This window comes from Alternaria arborescens, assembly GCF_004154835.1.
Source record: "Alternaria arborescens strain FERA 675 chromosome Unknown contig_8, whole genome shotgun sequence".
Classification (NCBI taxonomy): Eukaryota; Fungi; Ascomycota; class Dothideomycetes; order Pleosporales; family Pleosporaceae; genus Alternaria; species Alternaria arborescens.
The window spans coordinates 1,015,333-1,036,545 of NW_021167863.1; the positions used below are offsets into that span (position 1 = coordinate 1,015,333).

Here is a 21,213-nt window from a genome sequence, read left to right on the forward strand (position 1 = left end):
ACAATACTGAAAGAAGACTGACAGCGCATATGTCGTGAATCCCATTGATTTGGAGTAACCATGCAGTGCGATAACGGAGAATAAACGCAGCAAAGCAAAAACAGCAACCAGCAGGAAACCACCTTTGGGATCCGCTCATCCTATCCCAAAAGCAGCATGACAGTTACCAAGCACCACAGACTGTGAAGATGCCCCTGTCGGCGGTGCCACATCGCTTGCTCGTCAAGTGTCGTACAGATACCGGTAAACCTTCCTTCATCCATGTAGATCCGACTCCACCTTCCTCATCATTACTTCTTGCCGCCTACAGTGGCCCCCTACCTAGCATCGCCCTAACGCCTGTTGCCGCAAAGTCATGCGCTCTTTCTCGGGAGCCCTGCTGGCCGGGTGCGGCGAATTTGCTTTGGCCACGCGCCTGACCACCGAAGCTTTGGTCGTCATACACGATCGAGTCGTTGGAAGCTACAATGTGCCTTTGGTACACTTCTTGTGTGCCCTCGCTGAGTGTAAGGCGTTGCTCCGTGTTGCCTGATCCAAATGACTTCTTGAGTGCGGGGACGGACAAATAAGATGCTGTGCCATTCTGCCTGTTTTTCAAGTCTGAACTAGGGAACGCCAGGTTGCTGTAAGGCATCGAGCGTAGGCGTGTGTAGTCGAACGTCTTCAAGTCGTTTGGAAAGGCCAAGTCGCCTTGCTGCAGCACGTTTTTACTTCGATCCATGCTTGCGTCAATGGTAACGTTGCCTCCCACTGGTGCATTGTAGGATGATAGAACCCAAAGGGGATATTCAAAGCTTCTAGAATAGTCGGAGGATGATGTATGTGTGCCTGTTGTCGATTGGCGAACGATCTGGTCGTTACCGCCATTGCTGAGAGTGCCGATGTTGGAGAAGGTGAGCTTCTGTGTCCATGTTACCGTTTTCGATCCTGTGGGTGTATCAATGGTAGACTTGATGTCCACGTTACGAGTGACCTGTATAGAGTAATCCAAAGATATGCCTTCACTGCTGTTCGAGTTTCCACGTGTTGTCGATTGCAGTGTAATGACGGAAGTAGAGCGAGAGGTAGCAACTGTGCCTGTTGTAGGATTGTTACCGGAGTCGAGCCAAACGAATATCTTTCCTGTAACGACCCAATTCGATCCGATCGCCGTCGTAAAGTTCCCATGTCCGCGACCATCATCATCAACGCCGACAACCTGTATTTCAAAGCTATGGGGTTGATCGTCGCTGAGTAATGATATAAATGGAGTGATGTCTATCTCGTCGTCCCGCAGATCAAATGCATCGATGCCTACGACCGGTCTCCAGAATCCCGGCACAACACCTCCAGTAAAGATGACGGGAAAGGGCCAGGCAACACCAGCCAAGGTTCCGTCGATCAGAAGACGAAGCTCTCGGAAGGCCGAGTGACCATACAGTGTAGTGTCGTTGCCGAATGCGGTAGTGTCTGATGACAGTACGTTGCTCCACCAGAACTCTTCAGCGGCCTGACCACAAGCGGAGATCGAGAAGACAGCTTTCTTGGCGTTCTTTGGGAGTGTAGCACTGTTGACTGCTCTTGTTTCCGGGACGACGAACGCACTCGACGCATCCTCGCCAGACTTTCGTGCTGAGATTGGAATGATGACATCTGCGGGCTCGATCGCGTCGTCGGCAGTAAAGAAGGTCGCGGTGAGCGTGGTGTCCCAGAGACCAGTATATGTATCGTCGACGATGTTGCCGAGATCAAAGATGATCTTCTGTGGCGTCTTGAACAGAGCAAGGTAGCCGGTCATGTCCTTGACATAGCTCCATATGATGCCGCTCTGAGTCGGCTCAGCGGTGGAAGTACGGAATACCTCGGTGTCATCAAGGAACATCAAAGCAAGCCGGTCGAATTGTCGGCCAGCGGAAGTGACAGTAAAGTTGATCGTGACTCTGTTGAAGCTGCAGTTCGGTGGATTGTACTGACCTACAAAAGGTTGGCCGTACGAGTAGGCAAAAGTATGGACCATCAAAGTTTGCTGGCATGCGTCAGTTGGACTCAGGACCGGTGGCGTAACCTCAAGACACTCTAGAAGGGACGATTCGTTCGTAGCACGGTTTCTCAAGGACAAGGTCTGGGAACGGGACTGCGCAAACGGGGGTGTCGTCAGTAGAGCGGAAGCAGATTGAGATAGCGTCATTAGTATTAAGAGCAGTGCTACGAGACGTGACTGTCCGTAGATGGGTGCTGCTCGTAAAGGTGATGCCAATTCTAATAATTCGCCATTGCGCCTTGCAGAAACTCCATCGCTCTTGCGCTTCCAGTTACACATGCTAAACGCCATTTTTGCAACCGGCCAGTAGTGGTTTGCTGTGTTTAACGCCGTTACTCCGTTGTCAGAGGTATCTCGGAAAAAGTCCAGGTATCTTGGTGCACCGATGAACGCCAAGTAAGAAATTCGATGTCGATATATGATAGCCAGCTAGTTCAGGTCAGTACGTCATGGATTGGTGATAGTACAAGGTAACTCACATCATCAATTCAAAAGTGCAGCAGGTGCCTCACTCGATATGCGGCGGAAGCTTGCGGAAAGTGGGTGTTGTAGACGAAGGCTTCGGAAAAGCAGTTGCGAGGTGGTGGGTGGTGGTATGTGTGCCGTTCCGACGTCCGCGAATTTCTTCTGTCACCCGTCGAATGCGAATGAGAGCAGTATGTCCGGCGAGCTACTATTGGCCGCCTTTGTGATTGTCCCAAAAGCGTTTAGTAGCGTTACGGACTACTTCGTTATCTCCAAATCGTGTGCGATAATAGTTCATAAGCGCGAACTCGTCTGGAGGCAGGATGTAGGATTGTGGTTGAGCGTTTAGTTTTGACCAGACTACGGCAAGACGCTTTTCGAGGAATTGAGCAAGTTGCTGGTCAACGCCTCCTTCGCTGTTTTGAGCAACGTGGACAGCCTGACCGAGAGAGAGGTAGCCATGGCCTGCTATATGTTCCGTGTTACCACCCATGTTGCTGTCTAATGCAGAGTATATTGGTTGGTGATGAAGCTAAACGAGAGAGGAAGGAGCGATTGGTGATAGTAGTGTTGACAAAGATAAGGAGCGTGAGAGTCGAAATGTATGTCAAGAGAGCGGTGACGGGTAGTGAGACACGGTGCAGAATAGGTGAGGAAGTAGTGCGGACAGGTAGTCTATATACCAAGGCATATTAATAGGCAGCTTGAGAATGAGACGAACCCACGTGGAGAAACAGGCAGATCCTGAACAGCAACTCATGCAGCTCTGCAGGGTAAGAGCTTAGTCGAAGCCTCAAACAGTTGGCTCCGGGAGCGTGCCGTTTTGGGCGCTGTCAAGTTGTGAAGCGAAGGAATGGGTGTAACACCAAAGCACAGCATCATCCCGCCGAATAATGTGAGAGGCAAGGGCCCTTGTCCGCCAGGAAGTCACAAACGGCGCCGAGCTTTGCAAGGGCAGGGCGATCAACTCCATAGTCTAGCCGAGCTAGCAGGGGGGGACAGACGACGCTGGCGCCGTTCAGAGAGGAGCCCTTGTCCGGTGCTTTGGAACGTCAGAGAGCAGAGGAACGCTCGTGACCACGGGCCAATCAAGGGGGTAATGCGGCGGCAAGAGGATGATGTTAAGACCAGGTAGATGAAAAGTGGTCTCCATCACTCGTCAGCTCAGTACCCAAAGCTCAAAGTTTGAGACTGGTGCGGTTGCAGGGTTGTGGGAACGCCGAAAACTTTAAAGGATCAACTTGCAAACCTTCCCAGGCCCTCGCAGCCAGGCGCCGACCCGTGCTGCAGGATTGTTGCCGACAAAGTTGGACGAAAAGGAAGGACGAGCCAGTTGACGGCAGGAGAAGGGCTCACTAAAGCAGAAGACTATACAGTTGTCGTTTGCGATGTCGTGATGCAGTTGTTCGGCAGTGGGAGTGGCGCCGGGAATTACGGACGCGTCGCCAGGCATCTGAACGAGTCGGCGAATGCAGCACAGCGGAACCATGTGTGGAACCTTGTCAGATCGAATCAGGCTAATGTAAAACGTTGAAGACTGTTAGAGGCCGGATGCGTCCGCGCGATGCCAACGCCCTCGATTAGCCACTCCACCGTCAGGACGCAGGCAATTGTCCTATCCCAAGAGTGATATGCCCCACCGCTTTGCCAAAGGTCATCCCATGCGTAGCGAGGCGACCGGATAATGACAAGCGGTCTAAAGGAGTGTGGGTAGTGGGTTGTGAAACGGTCGTGCTGGATGGATTTCTGTAACGGAGGGCTCTCCTGTTCCACCACCTGCGCTATCGGTACCAGCGAACAGGTTCGCATACATACAGAATGGACCCGCACGGTCGATAATAAAGCTACGCGTGGTGCCCCCGCAATTTAGAATTCAAGATGCAGAGTAGGAATACGACGTGTGAAATGCAGTACGGCACACCATGGTCCATGCTGCATGTCGAGCGAGGAGCAGGTTGGCACCCAGTAACGCCACACCTCGGGCGTGCTTGACGGGCTTTTGGGATTGCAAATGACCGGAGCGCTTGCGAGACATCACAATGATTTTCCTGGCCAAGCGAGGGTGAAGGAGTCAAGCGTGCATGGCTGCATGTGCTGCCCATGTTCCGCCCGCAAGGAGGCGCGCAGCTAGCTTGATTGGTAATGGGCTGCAACAGATGTTTGCAGGAAACACGCTTCGAGACTCCCCGAGGAAGCTCTTGGCCACAGTTGGGCTGATGCAGGCTGACGCTTCTGTCAGGCAATTCTGAGAATGTGCGCAAGAAGTAATCCCTGGTCTATCCTTGTCTTGGATCACCGCGGATTTGTCGCATGTGGCCAGAAACGCTGTCGTATAGAGAGACTGAAGGCGTTGAGGAAATGAGACGATTCTACTCTCGCAAAGACAGGCGAGACAGAGTTGAATCCCAGCTCCACCGCCTCTGCCTCAAGCCATCCGGTCGGTGCGCCTTGACATGTACCTCTGGCAGGATTCGTCATGCGACATGGCGATGACAAGCCTGAGGCAATGACTTTTGCGGTCAGTGACTCGGTAAACTCTGGGCCCATTCTGGGTCCATTCTAGCGCTGGTCGAAGACGGGACGTGTTGTGCGTCTTCGATGTCTTCGAGACGAGAACCATGGTGTATGGATGATGCTCGTTGGCCCTACCGAATGCTCCGAGCGACAAAACCCAAGACGGCGTGTGAGGTCTACGGATAAAGCAGAGTCGGCAGCCGCGTTAGGAAGTCAGCATGCGCGAGCGGACGATGGCGCCATGGGCATTCGTGCGGCGACGGTGAATGCTCGGGGTTCGGAATTACTATTGGCCGCGGGCGGACCCTGGCAGAATTATATGGCAATAGTGACGCTGCAACAACGTTAGGTAGCTTTGGCGAGGACTTCCGGCACCACAGCGCTGTGACAGTGAGCCTGAGTCGACGACCACCGCTCCACGTGAAGACCGATTCACCTGCCGCCGCAACACTCGCCCGCCCATGCCATGAAGCCACGAGTAGATCGCCTCTGGACTGCCCAGCTGCCGTTTGCGCGTGCCGCCAGAAGCGCCGCCTCACGACCATCAGCACCCTTCCTTCGCACCTTCTTCACGCCTACCCAATCCGGCGCCCCTTCCAGACTGGGAAATAAATCGCTCGATCAGAGCGCTCTCCTGTTCTTCCGCTATCAACGCTCTGCCCTCGCCCGCCGCTTCCGCTCTCTGCGCTTCAAAAGTGACAAGCCCAATGTCCAGTCGCACAACCCCACGCCGCATCTAGGCAGTCCTGAGCCTGCGCTGTCGGTATCACAGCGGCTCAAGAAGCTTTCTCGCGAATATGGGTGGACGGCGGTCGGAGTGTACCTAGGACTGTCACTACTTGACTTTCCCCTCTGCTTCATAGCAGTACGCTGGCTGGGAACCGACCGGATAGGCCACTATGAAGAAGTGCTGAAAAACGCACTCTGGAGTGTTGTCCGCATCGTCGTCCCAGACGCTGGCAAGAAGCCAGAAGATGCAGGCGTCGAGGAAACCACTGCCGAGGCCACTGCGAGAGAAGGCTACGTCGAGGCTGGACGAAGTGTAGGACACAACGGTGGGTCAAACGCATGTATGGGAAACCTTTCTCTCTGGGGCAATGAACAACGTTGACAGCAGCCACAGCAATCTGGTCACAACTCGGACTAGCCTACCTCGTGCACAAATCCCTCATCTTCTTCCGTGTGCCACTTACCGCAGCCGTCCTCCCCAAGGTTGTCAAGACCCTGAGAAGCTGGGGTTACAATATTGGCAAGAGAAAGCCAAAGACCCCGCCAGTCTAGATCTGTTCCGAACAGACTTTCACGCAACCGCCACACGGCCCATCGATATTACTCCCTGTACATTCATGCATTCACGACTCTGTAACAACATACATATGTAAGATACGAATGTAAGAAGCGTAGCTCTTTTACATTCTAGTGCTAGCGCCTCAGCAGACCTAACGTTCCATGACGTTTGATCGCAATGTACATTTTTGGTCTTTGCCACAATGTCTTGACCATAGACAACAGCCACTGATATACTCAAATTATTCTTCTCTACCTCTTTCTCCTTTTGATACACAAGTTGGTCCAAAAGCTTTCAGTCGCCGGTGGCCCCCTTTGTAAAGCTACCGCGTTCACCTTCCGGTGAAGAGTCGTCGATTCCAACGTTAAATCCGGCATCGCACAACGAGGATCGTTTCAGGCCTCCCCCACGATCGCTCGCCAAACCTTGTCGGTCTAGACGTGCCGCGGAGTCCTCTCCGCACACTGCTCTCAAACCTAGCGCAACGACCCCCGCTGCTGGGAACGTTCCTTGAAGAACTTCAATTGTCGGCATGCCGCGTTTACACAGGGAACACCCTGTGCGACGCAAGGTACCAGCCGCGCAAACACCAGCGGTAATGTTATGCACAACATATAGGGAATGCAGGGGAACATAACCTAATCTTCGACTGTACCGACCACATTGCTTTTGCCGGACCTGTATCTTGGGATTCGTGGTGTAAATGTACCAAGCCAATCTATCGGCGTCGGAAAGACGCAAGCACCCGCTTGTTCTTCGTATCTTGGGCTTACCTGGATCGCGGTATCGTGATTCCGCAAATCTTCGCCCAAGTTACGGACTTTTGTCGCGTGTGGCGATGGTGTTCTCACCCGAGCTTTACCCAGACACCCAGTTCACCCTTACCCACATCGGTCCTTTTCGTGTCGAAACTTTCCTTACACTCGGGATTTCTTCCTACACTCTGAATCTCTATGCTTACCCAATTCGTACCCTGAAGCCGTTCACACCGATGTAATTGTTAGCTTCGGAGGCATGTTTTCGAAACCTTGCATTGTCCTAATCGATAAAGTATGTGCTGTCTGGGCAGCTGATTGGTATCTCCACACTCCGTCTTCGTTACCATCATGCCGTCGGCCTCGGCGCTTGCCGACAGATTGCTGTATACACTACTCGTACTTCTCATGGATCCCAAACTGTCGGATTTCTGGCTTACAAGCCTGAGATGGCCAGAACATTCACCCTGGCACAACCGCCACAAGAGCGCCTATTCTCGCCACATGTGTAGCAATCTTCGATCGCGATGTGATAGCCCACAGACACTGCGGTAACTTGTTTCCGATGAAACGCGTTACAAGCATCCACACTATTTTTTTTGACAACGATGGCAGCCTCGCTTCGTGCCGCTCACAAGGCATCAGCCGCAAAGCTGCATGGCTGCAATTGTGACGAACTGCCGAAGTCGGGCATCTGGGAAATTGATGTGTCTCAACGGTACAACAGCATTGACGGGGGCTAAAAGTTTATACATTGAGCAAAGACGTCACATCACTGGGAACGCGGAGAAAGTCCAAATACGGTAAAGCAATGCCTCACTTATTGAGAATAGCATATAGACCACCACATACGAGTTGAGACATGGCCGTTAACTATTCACAGAATTGGTAATGTGCTGAAATGAGATCGGCTGCATCGGACCAATATGGAATGCTGAGATGATGTTAGCTGTGACTGCATGTCCAAGGATATCCTTTCGAGGAACGATGAACACAATGTGGGTGGAGTGGCCGTGCCTGTAATTCTACCGCGGTCGTATACAGCCATAGCCAAGGCTCTCCTATCATTATAGCGGTAGCGGATACGCTGGTAGCATGTTATCGTGTCATCGGACGTGCACAACCACGGACACATATGGTATTCGGGTGCCGGATGTACCAGGAGCCGTGCCGGTCTATCTCAGCAATGCGAAGGCCTCCAAATACGCAACGTCGTTGTTACACTATATCATATCCCAGGACGAAAGAGCTTGGGAAGGGATGTATGGGCGCAATGAGACCCGAGTAGCCACAAATGAAAGGCAGCCAGGTCAATTAAACGCTCACGGTGTCGTTCTTGGAACATTCTTAGAGGGCTTATATCGAAGTTGATACTGTTCGAATAAGCGTGACAAATTGGTTCCTGAATCTATAGAAGATAGAAATGCTGATTGATGTATAGGCAAGGTTATTGCGCGTAGATCGTTTCAAACATTAGAAAACGTCGTAAGCACATAGTCGTGGCTATAGAACATGCGCATAAAGTCCAAGCAGTGGCACACGCATACGCGTCAGTGCAACGCGAAACGCTGATGAGCACAGCAGTTTGCGTAGGTAGCTAGAGAGTTGTACAGAAGAGAAGAAAACTTCGCGCGCTGCGAATTTCGCCAAAACCACGCTTGCACGTGTCTACGCTAGACCGAATGGTACATCCCTGCGGATGCCCCTAACCCCTTTGATCCACGACAACCACTCCACAAGCCTCACCCACGTATCTTCAACTCCGCGATATTGCGCAACCCTTCGACATCATGACATCTAATTTCGGCGTTCGCTCACGACAATGAAATCTGCTGTCCCTGTAATCGCAGCACACACAGGCATACCATGCCCCGCCTTCCTCTGCGCATCTTCCGCCTACCCACTACCCGAGCCGCGCGTCGGCGACGCATGTACACCATGTTCCTCATCGTCTTCGTGGTGGTAACTTTCATCTTGCCTTTTTACGTCATCTACAAGCCGCCGAATGTCTTGATCCGATATTTCCAACGGAGGTGGCCTGACGTACTGTGGCACGTGCCTTTACCTAGAGCAAAAGGAGGAGAGAAAGTCATTGCATTGACCATTGATGATGCGCCGTCAGAGTACACGCGTGAGATTCTTCAAGTACTAGAGGACTATGAAGCGCATGCGACATTTTTCGTTATCGGTGGGCAGGTGCGTGGAAGAGAAGATGCACTTCAGCGTCTTGTGAAAAGTGGCATGGAACTAGGGAACCACGCTATGCACGACGAGCCATCTCGTTCTTTGAGCCCTGAAGCCCTTTACGCAGAGGTCACTCAGGTAGAAGGATATATCAACGGCACTTACGACGCGGTGGGGAAGCCGCATCCACCGCGCTACTTTAGACCTGGGTCTGGTTTCTTCAGCACGAGGATGAGGGCGCAAATCAAGGAAATGGAGTACCAGATGGTGTTGGGTAGTGTGTATCCCCATGATCCTCAAATTGGTTATCCTAGTGTAAACGCGAGGCATATACTTAGTATGGTTCGACCGGGCAGCATTATCATCTGCCATGATCGGAGAGAGTGGACGGCGCCGATGTTGAGAAAGGTGTTGCCAGAATTGAAGAGGAGAGGGTATAGAGTTACGACTGTGTCGGGTTTGCTTGAGGCGGCCGGGAGGAGAGGGTGATACAAAGCCATGGAGCGAGGCTTGCAATATCGGATCCGCAACGTCAAAGGACAAGCAATGGGGATGCATACTATCGTTTCAGTATGAGAACGAGCCTGCAAGAATGGAGTGATTTGTGTCATGGAGGCATCTGGAGCTCATATTACGAAAGACTACCTTACCAATGGCATATACCCCGTGTCGAGTCTACAGCGCGTAATGCCATGATATCCATCCCTGGAAGCAGGGGCAGGAATGGCTTACAAAATTGCCTTCGAAAAACTGCCTATGGCTTTGAGGTACATCCAAGTTCCATGACATCGAGATCTTGGTGTCACAACTTCATGTAGTCAGACGGACATCAGAACGACGCAATTACTACAAGATTCCAAAAGGATAACCATGACGCACAGTCTTTGCTTTATGCACCCTTCGTGCAATCTGGTACCAATCGTGACCATGAATCCTGCCTTTTTGAGTCGAAAAAGAACCAATCACTCCTTTGTACTCGATGACTATGTCGTGTATCATGAGACCTGAGTACTGTCTTTAGCACAATGGCTCGACATTCGACACGAGTCTGGCCTTCACGAATCTACAGCTGCATGTAGCCGATGCACAGTTTCTGGGAAATCATACTTGCATCAAGATTATCATGCTAAGCTCTCTAGCAACGTTATTACACTGAATTGGCATCGAAGCTTATCCCACAGTAGTAAGACTGTATCAAGCTCTTTTCCGTCGCTTCGTAGCAGTGTTACACAACATTAATAGAGCATAGTCCTTTTCAATGACTTCAAAATTATGTCGATAGATTCATACATCTTGCAAACCGTAGTGTATAGAAAGTAACCATATCAATTTCCCAACACCAATGGCAATCACAGATAGCAAACGACTGCTATCATTCCAGATGCTGTTGACTCAAAGTCGAGGTCACTAACATTGTGCAAGAATAATTTCTTCAAAGAAAGGTTGTTGCGCAGTGACAGATGTTTTCTGGACAACTGCCCAAGCCCATGGCGAGACAACATACTGGGAAGCACAATGTAAAAAGCTGGAAAGACAACATCACAATCCATCATCAAAGGTAGTAGCGTGAATTATTTCCTTCATTGAGGTATATTACATCGTAATGCAAGCAAGCCCTTTTAAGCTTTTTGCTAGCTTATATCATCTGCATCGTTCGCTGACTGAAGCAATCAATCTAAACCGCCAAAGATGAGAATCCCTAAACTCCTCTACCACTATAGGGCGAGACGCTTAGTCGAAGGGGTTGGTGCGGGTTCCCCAGTAGGTGAGGAACAAGCTGAGGCCGACAGTCTCGAGGACGCGGGCAACAGCGCCGACGGCGATGGTGTCCATGGGACGCTTCTCGGTGACGACCTGGGAGACGATCTATTGGGCCAATGTTAGCGTATATTCGAAGACTTTGGTTGACATGTAGGATGACGTACTGAGGGAGCGGCGGAAGCGAAGAAGATGAGGGAACCGAGGTAAGCAGCACCCTTGTAGGTAAGAGTTCCGGTAGCGTTGATCAGAGCACCGACACCGTAGGCCTGGATACCAGAGCCGAGGATAGAGCTACCCCACGATGCGGCAGCGGTAGCGGCCTCCTTGGTGTGGAAGTACTCCTCCTTGGAGTTAGCCTGCTGCGCGCGGCGGTATGCGTCACCGAAGACGGGTCCAAGGACGGCGAGGGAGACAGCGTGGTTGAAGGCCGTGCCGAGAGCGATGGCAGAGGGCTTGACGGGAGGGAGGTCTGAGGTCAATTGTTAGCTAGACTGTTGTATTATGATGCCAATGCTGCCAAACATTGCGCAATTGCTTGTGCAAGTGCGGGCAGCAGCTTGTCCATTGACTTGAGCATACTTACAGTGGAGAGAAGCCATTGTGATGAAGATTTGTGTTTTTGGATGAGGTGATGGGGTGAGTGAATTTGCTTGTGGTGATGGTTTGCAGGAGACAAGGAATGCGAGCTCTTTTGTAGTCGTAGCCGCAGCGTTGGCCTGCACCTGACATTCGTATGACGTAGATGCCAAGGCCCCACTCATGGTGGGCAATCGAGCCAGAACCTGGCTTCAGCCGTCCCAATTGACGCAAGTCTATCCACTTGCCCTGGAGCGGGTCTGGATTGTACGCCATAGTTGAATTTAGCATGGACATAACGCGGCCAAAGACTGGCTTTTCGCCTTTCGACGTGCTTCCTTCGCATGCCTTTCATTCAGGTACGTCACCCGCGGGCCACTTTGGAGGTGGAGCAGGCAGGGAGCTTTGACCCACTACCCCGTCTGCCAGCAATTTGCGGCTACAGGCTATTCGCTCGACAGCTCCCAAGGATTTAGCGCTCGCATCCCCCTCGGTTGCCTCGACAGGTACACCTTGCCTTTGCGTCGGGGAGGGGGATCATGTTCCTTCTATCCTGGTCGCGCCGCTGCCAATGCGCTTTCGCTCGGTGTTTTGCAGCACAGTGAGCGCATATCTTTGCTTTTGACCCAACTGCCAACTCCACGCCCTCGACGGAGCTATCTCCTAGCGGCATGATGATACCAAAGAGAGCTTTCGGGCTCGTATTCTGCCTGCTTTTAGCTACAGGCCTCATACTCTTCTCACGCACTCTTGGCCATTCGCTCGCAGAGTACTTCTTTGGACCGCATGGCCCGGTTATTCCGTACACCACGCATATCGTGCTGTTCCAATTCAAAGACGGCACAAGCAAATTCGCTGTCAAAGAGGTTAGATGCTCGCAAGACTAACGCTGATGAGCAACGCTGAGGCCACGTTTTAGGTGGTTGCGCAATTCTTCGGACTGAAGAAGGCATGCATACATCCAACTACGCTGAGGCCATACATTGTATCGATTTCGGGTGGGAAAGATATCTCGACTGAAAATCTGCAGGTATTCAACACCGATGAAAGTGTTGGAATCATCGATAATCTGACATCGCCCACCAGAACGGCATCACCCACGCTTTCGTCCTGCAGTTTCATTCCATCGAAGATCGTGACTACTACGTTGATGATGATCCCGTTCACAAGGCTTTCAAGGAGGCGGCAAGCACGGCACTGGAGAAGGCAATTGTTGTCGACTATCAGAATGGAGTATTTACGAGTGTGTGATAATATGAATAGTAGGTCAACAATTACCCTTCGTTACGGCGGGAAAGACGGCGATCAGCCTACCGACATTGTTATCAGCTGGCGCGTATCGAAAGCACTTGAAACCGAAGAAGAAAGAGACACATTTATGATTAAAGTTCATGATAAAATATCGAAGCCACCAAACTCAAGTGCAGTCCAACCAAGCTATTTCACCATCCAAATTTATCGCTGTTGCCAAACAGTCTCCGACGGTGAAGCACACATTACAAACCAATGTCACTTGAGAATCATCCCCAGGAATACAGCGTCGTTTTTTATTCCTTCTCAGTCTTCTCTCTCTTCTTTTCACACTTTTTCCTTTCCTTGCTTGTTGCATGGTCATGGTACTTACACAACTCAAGTGAATAAGCATCGCGGCCACCAAACGCCATGTTAGCGTATTGAGCCATGACCTTTGCCTTAAACGTCCAAGGTAGGTCTTGAACATCCTTCAATGCCCAGAGGCTTTCATCACTGTAATAACAGTAATACTCGACCAAGAAACGACAGAGTGGATCTTGGTCTGTTTCCAAGTTACTGAACGTGCGCTGGACAATATTGAATTGGGGTAGACAGTGATGATCGGTAATCTCAGAGAAGAGTGTATCGAGGCACTCCCTCTTCAGTCCGGGTACGTCGTACTTGTCACAGAAGATGTATAGAGAGACGAGGCTCTCATACAGAACTTCATCATCCTCAGCGTCGTCATAAAGTGCAAATAGCTCGGATGAGTCTGTCTCGACAGGAAGTCGTTGGTAATAAAGCCAGTGGACAAACAGCTCAAAAGTGTTGCTAGCAGTATCGGGGAGGGTAACGAGCTTCTCGTCGGCTTCTTTGAAGGATCCTGTAAGGGCAGCGCGGAAGAAGGGCGAATGATGGATAAGCAGATCGAGGTGCACATTGAAAGTTAGTGCTTCGGGACCAACGACGACCTTGGCAAAAGTGGCGTTGTGGGCTCTACAGGAGATTAGTGAAGCGTGAAAATCATATGCACAAGGACTTACGATATACGCGGTCTTTTCTGTTCACAATGGTCTTGGTTGCTTGACGACATATTGGCTACCGAACAGGTTGTGGAGAGTGGATGGAGGGAGAAAGTAGACAAGCTCAAATAGGTTCCCTCTTATAGACTGCTAATCTGCCTTATTTTGGAGTCACTACCGTGCTCACCTTGGTGTTTGACCAAATAAGAAAGTGCTTCACTACTCGTTACCACACACTAAACCCCGAGACCTTGGTCACCTTGATGACTCGAGCGCATATATGAGCAATCACTTGAGCCAGGTGAGAGAGGAATTGTCGATTGGCCCTCCAATCTCGCAAAACATGCAGAGTATCGTGAGTAGTGTGGTAAAGAGCCAACCTCTTGATTCGTGTTGATGCAGTGTTGGATATGGATATGTTGTACATTTACACATTTACTACAGAGGCCTCGTGATAGCCACTTCTTCATCTGTTGGCATAATCCTACTCTTTGATCAGGTGTTCTTGCTTCTTACTCTCCTCTGCTACCTTTGCCCTCGGCTTCACTCTTGGCTTCGCTCTCGACGTCACTTTCATTGACTTTCCGACTCGCATAATCTTGTTCGGGTACTTGCCACTGTCAACCTCCTCGGGATAGTGCATCTCCCTCTTCATCTGAGTCTCCGGGTATACCTTCTTAGGCGCAGGTAATATCCTCTCATCCACACCCTTGGCATGTAGTTTCCGTAGTGACTGAACCATTTTCCGCAGGCCCTCCACACCATCCTTGCGAAACTGTGTGACCTTCTTGACATGCATTGTGATGCCCGGGCTCAACCCTAAGTTTGTTGGTCTCCTCGCTAGTGTTTTTGCGGTCATGGCGAAGCGCATGTCTTTTGGTCCGTCTACGAGTTCGAGGATGGCGGATTCGGCCTGGTCTTCTTTCATGGGCTCAATACGGAGGACTCGAGTGTAGCCGCCGGGTCTGGCTTCGTAGCGCTTCCTTATGGGGCCGAATAGCTTGGGTACCATTTCATTTGGTTCCTGACATTGTCAGTATGCGCTCTTGGTGGATGCTCTTGGCGTGTCGTACGTAGAATATCTGCGTCGCTCTCCGCCGTGTCGCCTCTGTGTTCTTCTTCCCCAGGGTAATCAGCTTCTCGGCTAACCGCTGGGCTTCCTTCGCCTTGTGCCATGTTGTCGCAATCGTTTCGTGCTTGAAGAGCGATGTGACGAGGTTTCGCAGGAGTGCCTGGCGATGCGACGACGACCGACTGAGGTGGCGGTATTTCATGTGACCGCCTGCCATGACGGGCAATTGGTTCTGTATAGGCCGGGGAGGGTGTGGAGGGCGTCCTGGTGTCGCTGCGGCACCTCAGCGTCTTGCCGTCTGCGATACCATGGCCCGCGAAAAGTTCGGGCATCGGCCGTCGTTTCCCCGACCCCACATCCCTGCACGGCTTACACAAGCAGCAAGCACTTTAGCACTAATCCGATCCGTGGCCCAAGCAACGCGACGGGACGCGTAAAGAGAAGAAACGCGTTATAAGTGTGTGCCTGCATCCATCCACCCCTCACTCCTGCACACTCTTCCCATACACCCGTTCTTCACGATACCCACTCCCAGATACCCCTCTACTACTTTTCTAATTCAACATGTTCGTTCTCAAGCGTGGTATGTACTGCCTGTCCTTCACCGCTGCAAATCTTCACCGCTAATAGTCGACTTCAGATGGACGCAAGGAACGCGTGCAGTTCGACAAGATCACAGCACGAGTGTCAAGGCTATGTTACGGCCTTGACCCGGACCATGTTGACCCCGCTGCTATCACAATGAAGGTCATTTCTGGTGTCTACCAGGGTGTTAACACCGTCCAGCTAGACGACTTGGTACGCTCTTGAACGCGTCTCATACCATGAAAACGTCTAACAAAGAGACAGGCCGCTGAGACCGCAGCCTACATGACCACCACACATCCCGATTACGCAATCCTCGCTGCGCGTATCGCTGTATCAAATCTCCACAAGCAGACAAAGAAGCAATTCTCTCTCGTTGTAGAAGATCTGTACAACTATGTCAACCCCAAGAACGGAAAGAGACAACCCATGATCTCTGATCACATCTACAAGGTCATAATGGAACACCAAGACGAGCTCAACTCGGCTATCGTCTACGACCGTGACTTCAACTACCAGTTCTTCGGTTTCAAGACACTTGAGCGCTCATATCTCCTCCGCATAAACGGCAAGGTCGCCGAGCGCCCACAACACATGCTCATGCGTGTTGCTGTTGGCATTCACGGTGAGGACATCGAGAAAGCCATCGAGACCTACGACTACATGTCTCAAAAGTACTTCACACACGCCTCGCCGACGTTGTTCAACGCGGGCACACCATCACCGCAAATGTCGTCATGCTTCCTCATCGACATGAAGGAGGACAGTATCGACGGCATTTACGACACACTCAAGACCTGTGCGTTGATCTCCAAGACCGCTGGCGGTATTGGCCTCAACGTGCACCGCATTCGTGCTACTGGCTCATACATCGGTGGCACTAACGGAACATCTAACGGTCTCATTCCCATGCTCCGTGTATACAACAACACTGCTCGCTATGTCGACCAGGGTGGCAACAAGCGTCCAGGTGCCTTCGCCATCTACCTAGAGCCATGGCACGCTGACGTCTTTGGCTTCCTTGACCTGCGCAAGAACCACGGCAAGGAGGAGGTCCGCGCTCGCGATCTCTTCTACGCTCTGTGGATTCCTGACCTCTTCATGAAGCGTGTCCAAGACAACGGCAACTGGACACTGATGTGCCCGAACGAGTGCCCTGGCCTCGCCGATGTCTACGGTGAAGAATTCGAAGCTCTGTACGAGAGCTACGAAAAGCAGAACAAGGGTCGCGAGACTGTTCGCGCACAAAAGCTTTGGTACGCCATCCTTGAGGCACAGACCGAGACTGGTAACCCCTTTATGCTGTACAAGGACGCTTGCAACCGCAAGAGCAACCAGAAGAACCTCGGTACCATCCGCAGCTCCAACCTGTGCACTGAGATTGTGGAGTACACCGCTCCTGATGAGGTCGCTGTTTGCAACTTGGCTTCTCTTGCCCTGCCTTCTTTTGTCGACTACAAGGCCGGCGTGTTTGACTTCAAGAAGCTCCACGAAGTCACACAGGTCGTCACCCGCAACTTGAACAAGATTATCGAGGTCAACCACTACCCTGTCGAAGAGGCACGCCGCAGCAACTTCCGCCACCGACCCATCGGTATGGGTGTTCAAGGTCTTGCCGATGCCTTCCTCGCACTTCGCCTTCCTTTCGAGTCAGACGAAGCTAAGAAGCTCAACATCCAAATCTTCGAGACCATCTACCATGCTGCTCTCACTTCCTCATGCGACATCGCAAAGGAACTTGGCCCTTACAAGACCTACGAAGGATCTCCCGTATCCCAGGGTATCCTCCAGTACGATATGTGGAATGTCACACCTACTGACCTCTGGGACTGGGCGTCTCTGAAGGAGAAGATTGCTGAGCACGGTGTACGCAACTCGCTGCTCATTGCCCCCATGCCAACTGCCTCCACTTCACAGATTCTGGGCAACAATGAGTGCTTCGAGCCATACCCCTCCAACATCTATTCCCGCCGTGTCCTCGCTGGTGAGTTCCAGGTTGTCAACCCATGGTTGCTCAAGGACCTTGTCGACATGGGTCTGTGGTCTGAGAACATGAAGAACCGTATCATCGCCGATGGAGGTTCGATTGCCAGGATTCCCAACATCCCTGAGGAGACAAAGACCCTTTACAAGACCGTCTGGGAGATCTCGCAGCGAAGGATCATTGAGATGGCCGCTGACCGTGGTGCTTTCATTGACCAGTCTCAGTCGCTAAACATCCACATGAAGGAGCCTACTATGGGCAAGATCACTTCTATGCACTTTGCTGGCTGGAAGGCTGGTCTGAAGACTGGCATGTACTACCTCCGTACCATGGCTGCCTCGGCTCCCATTCAATTCACTGTCGACCAAGAGGCACTCAAGGTTGCAGACACAAACATTGCCAAAGCCCTGCCCAAGGTACGAAAGCAACCCGGATTCCAGCCTGAGGCTATCCGACACTCGCCTGTCACCGCTTCCCAGACTCCATCATCGGCACCTCGTCCGATGTACGCCATCAAGCCCACCAACGGCGAGACCAAGACGGAGGCTGAGGAGAATGGTGTTTCCACACCAGTTGCTACCCCGCTGCCAGTCTCAGAGGACCGGAACGCCCTCGCAAGCAAGCCATTCAAGGCTGACGTGGAGGAGGGCGATAGCCCAAAGATGGTTGCTGCTGATGCCGTTTCCAAGCCCGATGAAGAGGTGGCCAAGAAGGACCCACAGGAAGAGGACTCGAAGGACGACAGTGAGGCACGGGATGGTGACATCTACGCCGACGCTGTCCTCGCTTGCTCAATAGAGAACCCCGAGTCCTGCGTCATGTGCAGTGGTTAGGCGCACCGATGCGCATGTCTGCAGTGGGCGATGTTAAAAGCGTCGCTGTTACGTGATAATTACGGTTTGCCCGAGCGTGCTTTTCTGCCATTGGGTCTTCGGGAATGCAACAAGGCGTTGATGGTTTTTAGGGGTAGGTATCATTTGGATCAACCTAAGGAGGCATGAGTTCATGAGTTTGAATGCGTTTATCGTCGAGCCGTAGTATGTGTAGCGAATACGTATGTTTGTACGTACACATGAGCCTTTCCGTACATGCGTGATGTCCTCAGGCAAGTTCCCCATGCTGTTGTTACTATAGCGCGACTTGTTCCGAAAGCCGCGGCTCAATTCCGACCGAAAGCTACATCTTCCCCACATTGCGCCCTACAACCACCCGCGCCCTTGGAAGTACATACTGCACCGCTCGTCTCATCAAAGCTCGTTGATATAAACCAAGTGGAGCTCCTGTACGTATACTTCGTCAAGGAATTCCTCCAACCAAGAAGCTAACATCGTATCTCGTCACAGCTCTCCCCAAGCTCCAACTACCGTAGCCCCACACGCCCTCCTCTTACCTGCCAGCTACGATATATATGCTCGCCCTCCGCTCCCTCCGTCCTCTCACATCTTCCTTCGCAACACCACTAAGATCTGCATCGAAGTTCCAGCAACGCACAATGGCATCATCAACCGGTGCTCCACTACAAGAATGGCTCGTCATTGTACCCGACCATGCGGGTGCGCTGCAGAAGCGTATTGCGAGCCGGCCGAAACATTTGGAGGGACTCAAGGCCGATAGGGAGGATATGTGGTTATGGGGTGGTATGTCTTCTCACATACTCTCTATCATCTCGTCTTGTCCTGTGGTCTCCCTCAGTAAACATGACAATCGTCCAAAGCTGATACTTTTATTTCCACAGGAGCAATGCTCGAAGAACCCATCAAAGAAGGCGATACGAACCCTCCCAAGATGAAAGGCTCAGCGTGCCTCATTGGAGCCAAGACGAGAGAGGAGGTTGTCGAGAGGCTAAAGCAGGATCAATATGTCAAGGATGGCGTGTGGAATGTGGATGAGGCGCAAATTATTCCATTCAAGAGTGCTCTTAGGAAGGCTTTGTAGTCTGGAGTTTGCGGAGCGGTAGTGAGGAAGATGTTGCCCAAATCGCCACCTTTTTAACTACTCCTCAGGTTCGAGAACTCTACTTCAATCTCCTTCCTTCTTTGTCGTACCATATCTCGGCAAGTACCAAGAGCCAGAAGACGATATACTTAAGACACATATACCGATAGGGAACGGCCCAATACTGAGTTACCCACTGGCTTCCACATACCGCGCTTACACAACCTTGACATTTACCCTAATAAGAATTATGTGTAGTGTGCGAGGAAAGGTCGGAGTGTAAGATAAGGCAAGCAATCGCATCTAGTTAATTGGGCATAAGAGGTCGTGATGTGGCAGGACGGGTGTCATTTGGCCTTTGAGGTTATTGGATGTGATGGCCACTACTTCGGATTGTATAGGAGAAGTTCCAGTTTCTCGCGTGGTTCGTGTGACTAGCTGGCTGATGGGATGCCGTACTGTGGTTGCTTTACACTTCATTCCATGGTACTGGCCCTCCCTGGATGTATTTAAGGACAACTATCAGTTTCACACAACTAAAAAAAATCCATTGCAATCCTGCTTTCCCTTCTGGTAAGATTGCTACTGTCTATCCATAGGTATACCAATGTTTTTCTTCGACAATAATCTCTCCTGGCTTTCTCAATCACCGCAAGTATCGAAGATCGACTCCATGCCTGAAAAGCCCAAGATCCGTCAGGTCGCACCCATACTCGGGTAAGTACATGTTGATTTCTCATATTCCTTTCAAGCGCGTTTTTGTCAACACGACAGATACATTAGTACCTAATGTTTCTTATTGTGCTCCAGTACGACTGGTTAGCAGTATACATGTGCACTGTATCGAAGAGAAGAAAAAACTTTCCCTTCCAACTACAAAAGAGCATGTGGGGTGCATGTAGATATAGGTAGAAAACGTAGAAGACTGCAATGTTATTAATCTTTACAAGTTCTCATATTAGAAGGTAATGTAGGCTGTAAGCTAGAGCTTGTTATTTCTGCGTCTGTCTGGATTTTTCCTTGTATGAGGTGTATGTACTAACAGGACTAGCAGCGCCGCGGCGAATGGCGAGATGGTCACGGTCTTCATCGGTCCCACGAGAAAGCGGTACAGCATTTATAAAGATCTCATCTGTCATCACTCAGAGTATTTCCGAGTCGCATTCAACGGACTCTGGCAAGAGTCAGACAAGGGTCTGACACTAGAGGATGTCGAGATCGAAGTATTCAACCTTTTCGTTCACTGGTTGTACACACAGGAGCTCCCAAAGGACATGTCCCTTCTACTACAGGCCGCCGGAACAGATGCTCAACTAGCAAGCGAAGACTCTGAGTATTCTCACTGGGGCATACTATTGCTAAAGTCTTGTATCTTTGGCGATCGGTTTTTTGCACCGGATTTCCATCGTCTGTCACACAACGTGTTCGTTGATGGTCACTTCCCAGGAAAGGGAGAGCCGGCCTTCAGCGCTGCATACAAAACCATCATCTGGAGTTTCAGCAACTTGCCAGAAGGTAATCCGGTCCTTTCTATGACGGTGGACCTACAGTGTCTTGCCTGGAATGCGGAAGATGATAATGAAGAGGAAAAGCAGCTGCTACCACAACTACCACACGAATTCCTTGTCGCTTACATGCTGAGACAGAGTGTGTTGAAGACGTTGAAGACGACAGACGACAAGTTGAAAGCTTGTGATTACTACATGTAGAACGTCTACTCTGAAGATATACGCGGAGTTTTCGTTATTAGACTAGTAAGAATATCAACAATATACGTGAGTATATTCCTAAGCGTGTTGTCAGCCATGGTTTATCGAAC

The 21,213-nt window shown here is 51.1% G+C and overlaps 10 protein-coding genes across 10 annotated transcripts; 6 read left to right on the forward strand and 4 right to left on the reverse strand.

Moving 5' to 3' along the window:
* Positions 1 to 304: 304 nt before the first annotated feature.
* AA0111_g4597 (hypothetical protein) lies at positions 305 to 2,978 on the reverse strand (the record flags this gene model as incomplete). Its single annotated transcript, XM_028650617.1, has 2 exons — positions 305 to 2,449; positions 2,745 to 2,978. The coding sequence occupies 2 exons, from the start codon at positions 2,976 to 2,978 to the stop codon at positions 305 to 307; spliced, it is 2,379 nt and encodes a 792-aa protein (XP_028507979.1).
* Positions 2,979 to 5,465: 2,487 nt separating this feature from the next.
* Positions 5,466 to 6,280, forward strand: AA0111_g4598 (hypothetical protein; the record flags this gene model as incomplete). The annotated part of the gene is made up of 2 exons (XM_028650618.1): positions 5,466 to 6,069; positions 6,123 to 6,280. 2 exons carry the CDS (start codon positions 5,466 to 5,468, stop codon positions 6,278 to 6,280), a joined length of 762 nt encoding a protein of 253 aa, XP_028507984.1.
* A 2,628-nt stretch (positions 6,281 to 8,908) lies between these two features.
* Positions 8,909 to 9,715, forward strand: AA0111_g4599 (hypothetical protein; the record flags this gene model as incomplete). Its single annotated transcript, XM_028650619.1, has 1 exon — positions 8,909 to 9,715. The coding sequence occupies one exon, from the start codon at positions 8,909 to 8,911 to the stop codon at positions 9,713 to 9,715; it is 807 nt and encodes a 268-aa protein (XP_028507985.1).
* A 1,242-nt stretch (positions 9,716 to 10,957) lies between these two features.
* On the reverse strand, positions 10,958 to 11,748 carry AA0111_g4600 (hypothetical protein; the record flags this gene model as incomplete). Its single annotated transcript, XM_028650622.1, has 3 exons — positions 10,958 to 11,092; positions 11,152 to 11,456; positions 11,571 to 11,748. 3 exons carry the CDS (start codon positions 11,746 to 11,748, stop codon positions 10,958 to 10,960), a joined length of 618 nt encoding a protein of 205 aa, XP_028508155.1.
* A 489-nt stretch (positions 11,749 to 12,237) lies between these two features.
* Positions 12,238 to 12,814, forward strand: AA0111_g4601 (hypothetical protein; the record flags this gene model as incomplete). The annotated part of the gene is made up of 3 exons (XM_028650623.1): positions 12,238 to 12,429; positions 12,483 to 12,593; positions 12,650 to 12,814. 3 exons carry the CDS (start codon positions 12,238 to 12,240, stop codon positions 12,812 to 12,814), a joined length of 468 nt encoding a protein of 155 aa, XP_028508080.1.
* Positions 12,815 to 13,110: 296 nt separating this feature from the next.
* Positions 13,111 to 13,889, reverse strand: AA0111_g4602 (hypothetical protein; the record flags this gene model as incomplete). Its single annotated transcript, XM_028650624.1, has 2 exons — positions 13,111 to 13,792; positions 13,840 to 13,889. The coding sequence occupies 2 exons, from the start codon at positions 13,887 to 13,889 to the stop codon at positions 13,111 to 13,113; spliced, it is 732 nt and encodes a 243-aa protein (XP_028508081.1).
* A 413-nt stretch (positions 13,890 to 14,302) lies between these two features.
* Positions 14,303 to 15,107, reverse strand: AA0111_g4603 (hypothetical protein; the record flags this gene model as incomplete). The annotated part of the gene is made up of 2 exons (XM_028650625.1): positions 14,303 to 14,842; positions 14,892 to 15,107. The coding sequence occupies 2 exons, from the start codon at positions 15,105 to 15,107 to the stop codon at positions 14,303 to 14,305; spliced, it is 756 nt and encodes a 251-aa protein (XP_028508212.1).
* A 347-nt stretch (positions 15,108 to 15,454) lies between these two features.
* AA0111_g4604 (Ribonucleoside-diphosphate reductase large chain) lies at positions 15,455 to 18,292 on the forward strand (the record flags this gene model as incomplete). The annotated part of the gene is made up of 3 exons (XM_028650626.1): positions 15,455 to 15,473; positions 15,531 to 15,688; positions 15,740 to 18,292. 3 exons carry the CDS (start codon positions 15,455 to 15,457, stop codon positions 18,290 to 18,292), a joined length of 2,730 nt encoding a protein of 909 aa, XP_028507863.1.
* A 659-nt stretch (positions 18,293 to 18,951) lies between these two features.
* On the forward strand, positions 18,952 to 19,394 carry AA0111_g4605 (hypothetical protein; the record flags this gene model as incomplete). Its single annotated transcript, XM_028650627.1, has 2 exons — positions 18,952 to 19,096; positions 19,195 to 19,394. The coding sequence occupies 2 exons, from the start codon at positions 18,952 to 18,954 to the stop codon at positions 19,392 to 19,394; spliced, it is 345 nt and encodes a 114-aa protein (XP_028508213.1).
* A 673-nt stretch (positions 19,395 to 20,067) lies between these two features.
* Positions 20,068 to 21,103, forward strand: AA0111_g4606 (hypothetical protein; the record flags this gene model as incomplete). Its single annotated transcript, XM_028650628.1, has 2 exons — positions 20,068 to 20,111; positions 20,446 to 21,103. The coding sequence occupies 2 exons, from the start codon at positions 20,068 to 20,070 to the stop codon at positions 21,101 to 21,103; spliced, it is 702 nt and encodes a 233-aa protein (XP_028507864.1).
* Between the last annotated feature and the right edge of the window lie 110 nt (positions 21,104 to 21,213).